Source organism: Triticum aestivum, chromosome 6B, assembly GCF_018294505.1.
Source record: "Triticum aestivum cultivar Chinese Spring chromosome 6B, IWGSC CS RefSeq v2.1, whole genome shotgun sequence".
Lineage (NCBI taxonomy): Eukaryota > Viridiplantae > Streptophyta > Magnoliopsida > Poales > Poaceae > Triticum > Triticum aestivum.
Genome location: NC_057810.1, coordinates 243,389,979 through 243,395,965, shown reverse-complemented (window position 1 = coordinate 243,395,965; position 5,987 = coordinate 243,389,979). Strand labels below are relative to the sequence as shown.

General features: G+C 50.2%; 1 protein-coding gene across 1 annotated transcript; it reads right to left on the bottom strand.

Annotated features, from left to right (window-relative positions):
* Positions 1–1,255: 1,255 nt before the first annotated feature.
* LOC123136792 (protein GLUTAMINE DUMPER 2) lies at positions 1,256–3,779 on the bottom strand. The gene has a single exon (XM_044556294.1). The coding sequence runs from the start codon at positions 1,915–1,917 to the stop codon at positions 1,525–1,527; it is 393 nt and encodes a 130-aa protein (XP_044412229.1). The 5' UTR covers positions 1,918–3,779; the 3' UTR covers positions 1,256–1,524.
* Between the last annotated feature and the right edge of the window lie 2,208 nt (positions 3,780–5,987).

Sequence of the window (5,987 nt, the reverse complement as noted above, 5' to 3'; positions counted from 1 at the left end):
GTTTGGCTGCTCGAGGCGTTCATTAGAGCTATGTGTCAGCAGAAGCCCAAGTCCATAATTACCGATGGAGATGCATTGATGAAAGGGCCATTCAGAAGGTCCTTCCTGATGTGTGGCACCATTTTTGTGCATGGCAGAATATGCAGACACCATTACCATAGGTCATTGAAAGAGTTCAGGTCTCTACTGTACTATGCCACTACATTTGCCGTATTTGAGGTGAGATGGGACGCGTTTGTGAGAAAACAGACCCATTTTTTTTCTAAAGCCTTGTATCACCATTCCAAGGCATGTTTTTTTGTGTGATTTCAACAATTCTACCATTTAAAATGCAAAAATGCATGGTCCAGGAATTATAACATGCTTAATAATGGAAACAAATTGCATATTCAGATTCACTGGATTTTTCTACCCCATGTTCATATCTGATATGTCTATCTTAAAGTTTGGTTTAGGCAGATTCAAATTATTCAAGCTTTAAGTTGATTTAATAGATTTTGCAAAATTACAGAAAAGAAATATTTTTGAAAATAAAAATAAACCCAAAAAAGATGACGAGCGCTACGGGCACCCAAGTCCTACGCAGCCAGTGATACCGAGTAGTGGGCCATGGGTGACACGTGGCAACATGTGCGTGGACAGTGTGGATCACAAGTGGGTCCGGGAAGGGGGGGGGGGTGGGGGGTGGGGGGTGATGACAGGAATTATAGCGTGCAGCGTGTTTTTTCTTAATTACTTATAATTGATCCCATGGATAGGTAGAACCGCCATCCACAGAACAAAGCTTTCGAAGTACAGGAATAGTTAAATTAACTCTTGCAGAACTGGAGCAACACTCTGTGTCTCAAATAGGGATCTAATTCCACTGGAAGGTTTTTATTTAGAAAAGGAATATCCTAATTTTTTATCTAATGAAAATTGGGAAGATACCTTTCAAAAAGGGAAAATTAAGAAGATGTTCCCCGAAAAAATAAAACGAAATGGGAAGATGTACATCCAAAACTATGTGCAGCTCTAGGGGAAGTATCCAGTGATACCACTTGTATCAGTAGATACTCTCCTGGTTTAAATATCTGCAAATCGGTTCTTGCACACTTCTTTATCTAAATTTATACACATTTTTTTTGTGCCACTTCAAGATTATGGATATCTCACTGGATATATCTTTAGGTCGGACGACCAGGAAATAGCAAGTCGCATCAAAGCAAATGCCAGCAGAACTAGCTAAAAGTCAAATCATGCTCACATAAAAAAATATTTATAAGAACAGGAAATTTTATGCAACCAAATTAGCATATTAATTGCGCACTCGCTACATGCTCTGAAGCTCCGAACAACAAGCCACCTGGACAAGGCCACAGCACCGCATTCGCATCGTTGCACCAAAACTACTAATTAGGGAGGAAAATGATGTAAACTAGTGTAATAATCTACATAAAAGAAGCAAAATTTAGCTCCCCCCGTTTGATTTAACCGACACATATATACTTGGGTGTCGATCGGCGGCGAGAGAGCCACAGTTAGCTATACGGGGGCGGCGACGTCCTTGGCGCCGCACTGGCAGTACGGGCGCTGCACCTTGGCCGCCTCGGCGAAGGCGAGCGGCGTGGCGCTGGCGAGGAAGGACGGCATGTCGTCGCCGGCCATCACCACCACCACCTTGGGCACCTCCCTGTCCAACGGCGTCAGCACGCGCACAGACATCATCCCGGCCGGGACCGCCTCCTCGTCCTCGCGGCCTCCCTCCCTGCGGCGGGAGCAGAGGAGCACAGCCAGCGCCACCGCGATGAGGCTCATCACCACCGCGAAGCCGATGAAGAGGTACGGCGTCGGCGTCGACCAGAACGGGGGCGGGATCATGGGCGACGAAGAGGCGCCGCCGCCGTTCATTTGCGCGTCAAGTGCCCCATTCCTCATGGTCTGTGTTGACGTGTGGTGTGGTGTGTGTCTGTGTGGTGTGCTCGTGTGTCACCGAGGATCAATGGAGGTGTGTGCGATGTTGGGGTTGAAGGTGTGGTGGATTTATACGGGAGAGAGGGAGGCTGGGAGAGTGCATGGAAGCTTAGTGGGACACACGGTGGCTGAGCTGTGTGCCCCCAGGTTTGTGCCCACCAGAAACCAACTTGATGGACCACGTGGGATGGGTATATCTGGACATTATTTTGAGTAGCGGCAGAAACTCAAAACGAACAGTTGGTAGGGGCGGAGGAGTTATCTGTGGACTGTGGCGTGGTTGTTTTTCAAGGGGTGTTGCTGGGAGCTGATTAAAGTTTTTTTTTCGCGAATACGTAAAGCTTGGGTATCATTCATTGATAGGTAGAAGAGAAATTACATAGGCATACAAGAGGAAAAGAGAGAAGCATCACACGAAAGTGTGGGAACAACAAGAAGGGATACAACACAGCAAAGAACTCTCCTAGCTCAAACTCCGGCCATCAACCCAAAGATACGAGATACAAAGGTATCAAGGCCGCGTCGCGACCAACGCCGGGCACCATCGTCGCACGGCCGCGCCTCCAGAACAAACCGGATCAACGTACCTCTCACCTATGCGCCTAGAGGATCGGCAAATGGGGTGCAGGACTTGGCCAGACTGGAAGGAGAAGCCATGAAGAGAGTGCCGTCGAGGCCGTGCATAGCGCCCGGAAGCCCATACCAAGAGGAGCAGCCTGGACCAGCAAAGCGTCCGAAGTCTCCAATGCCAACACCAAACACACCACGAGCAACAAAACAGCGCCTTCATGAAGGATACAACGCCAAGACGCCGCCGCCGTCCGATCTAGTGAACCAGATCTGGGGTTTCCCCGATACTCGCGTAGGGGCGCGGAGAAGAGGCCATGACGGCACCTCCAAGAAGGGAACGACACCCGCAGGTGTCGCTGCCGCCAGCATCGGCGAGCCGAGCAAGGCTTTCGCCCCGGCCAAATTCCGCACAATCCCAAAGGCCAGATAGGATTTAGAGACAAGGCCGCCAAAGCAGGCCAAGACCACAACCGCTGGGAGAAGAGCCGCGCACCAATCACCAGGAAAGATGACATAGGGCGCCGCTGGACGCAACACCGCAGATGGCCACCACAGGATAGATCGCCGCCCACAGCACACCACAACCAGCTCAAGGGAAGAGGCATGGCTGGGAGCCTGGGACGAGGCTCCGCTGCCTGGAAGATGCCGGACAGCCGAAGGCCAGGGGGGCATCAGCCCCACCGTGGCCAGCCAGAGAGGAGGCACGGCCGGGACAAGGCCCTGCCATCGGGAGGACGCCGGCCAGCCAGGGCCAGGGGGTGGCCAGTTGAGATGGAGCGCAGGGGAGGGCGGGGGGCGGGGTTGACGCGCCGCACCAGGTCAGCGCCGGTGACGACGGTGGGGAGGGACTGCGCCAGCGGCGCCAGATCTGGCGCCGGAGGGACGCCGCCGGGACGGCCACCATGGGGCGCAGGAGGAGGGAGCCACCGGATCCGCGACTAGGAGGAGCGCTGTAGGTCGCCGGGGCATCGGAAGGGGCTCCGATGAACCACCAGGAGGCGGCTGCCAGCCATGGGGCCCCGCGCGAGGAGAGCCGCACCACGGAGGGAGACCCCGCCGCCGCCGCCACGGCGCGGGCTTTGCCCAGTGGTGGCCTCCGGCGGCGGCGAGGGGGTGCCGGCGGCGGCACGGTTGGAGGCTGCCGCCCGTGTCGCCTAGGCTAGGCGACGCGGGGGCCGGGGTGCAGTTCCAATCTTTTGCAAAGTTTCAACTTGATAGAGAATAAAGTTGGTGCTAGACGATTCTTTTTTCGAAACAGGATGCTAGCAACTAGATTGGTGATGTTATGCGTATACATATGATACCTGAGAGGCGTGTTCATTAATCTAATTAACTAACTCACTTGATTTTCTGTAAATCACTTCGAAATACTGTTTGAACTACGCATGCTTTAGCAAATCCAACCCCCCCTCCCTCTGTCGCTCCGGTGGCGGTCGGTGCAACATGACCCAGGGGTTCGGTCCAGTAGCGATAGGGGTAGGAATAGCTAAGGATTTGCCTTTGATAGATGGCGGCGAGACGCTGGTTGAGCCGTTTGCATGGAATAAAGTCTTTCCCACACTGCTTTTGTTCTAATGGTGCTTCGAACCGCTGGGAGGCTTGTGAGGATGGTGTGGTCCTCGCAGAGGCGACGCTCAGCAAATGGTATTGCTTCTTCGTCAAGATGCCCTTCCAGGCTTCGATCCACCTCGAATTTGTCCAGTGGGATGAAGTTGATGGAGCTTCAACATAGATTCTTGTCATGTCCCCGGGGTGACAAGGTTACATTTTTATCATGCGTGCGCGCTGACGAGGTCTGGCATTGGGTGCTTCAGATCAATTTGAGGATTAGACGACATTAACCACGCATCGTTAGGGGATGCTCCATAGGGGTATGTTGGCGAAGATTTCCTGGCTATCATTGACAAGGTAAGGCCGACTCCGGTAGGGGAGCATGGACAACAATGCGTCATCGACTCAATCTGGCAGCTGCAGTGGTCGCTTGGTGGTCCATGAACCTCAATGTAATTTTTGTTATGTGCTAGTTGCTTTGTACTTCTGGTGAACCTTTTATAATAGATCCGGGTCTTTTTTGTAGCGAAAATAAACATTGCAGCCTTGCAGTGAACCATTACGTTTATGGATGAGCTTGGCGACTCGGAAAGTGATGGCAAGGGCGAGCCCAAGGTTGGACGGTGCCCAGCGAGCTCGTCACTCCTTGCCTTCCTAACCCTAGCTTCGTTGGAAAGCGGTTGGGCGGGGGGTAAGTTTTGGGCGCTTGTGTACTCCGACTTGGAGTTGGAGGACGTGTCCTAGCCGCATGGTGACGTTGAGGCTAGGGAGATCCAACCAAGGGCATCGCAGGGGAGGGCACCTTCGGTTGCGCATTTTATCGAAGCAGATCAAGGTGACCGACAAAGGTCGACGAGCCGTGTTTGCACCCGAGTGCATGAGTTTGTGCTTCAACTCACCAATATATGCCGTGGTAGTAACCTCCATTCCAAAATAGTGTGTCAATCCCTTAAAAAATACAGTGTATCAATTGTTTGCAAAGTTATCTTTTTTATGTTTGAGAAAGTTTAAATTTTCTTTTATCAATATGCACCACACTGAATTTGCATTATTAGATCCATCTTAATATATAATTTTATATTTATTTATTTAGTATTAAAAATGTTGATTTGTTTTGTATATTTGGTCAAATATTTAATGAATTCAAATATTAGATAAATTAATGCACTTTAGATTTTGAAAAAGGGGAGTATGAGCACTTATCTTCCATCTAGACCGACGCGCGGTGAAACGCTTAGCACTAATTAATTGTTTTTTTTAGTCAAGTCAGGCACAACTCTTTGTGGTCTTTCCACAAACGTAGACGTCGAGACTTTCACTTACTAGAAGCTTAGCTAGCGCGGCAAATCGCAAATGGTTTCTGCATCAGCAGCATCTGCATGCATCACCCCCCAACACGTTGATGCATGTCGTGCAAGCGCGCACTAGCCAGAGAAGAGGTGGCCCAGCCCAGAAAGCACTGTGAAAGGGATAAGAACGTTACGTGCTAGCTCTTCGTTAAAGAGACACTAACATGATACCATGCTTTAACCCTAACGACAGGCCGTCTGCATTACGCAAATACAAAAGTTAACCATGAGATTAAGTCGCCAGAAAAAGTTGATCGTGAGATTAACTTCATTTCGGTTAGTCCACACACGTAACGTACCAGCTGATCTGGAACTCATTACAACACGGTAGAGCCGTCGGGGCACTTCTATGTGCCAAAAAACTAAGATAGCATTTATTTTAAATGGAGATAAAAGATTTGACTCATCTTATTAATTAAGAAGGAGAATGAAAAGGATTTAGGTCACAAGATCACAAAGGCCAGACCAAAGGAATCACGCTCCGAGTAAAATGTTTTCCATTTCTTTGCCCCGGCAATAACCCAAATCTTCGCCTTCCTTGATCGTCGAAAACCATGAGTGGGC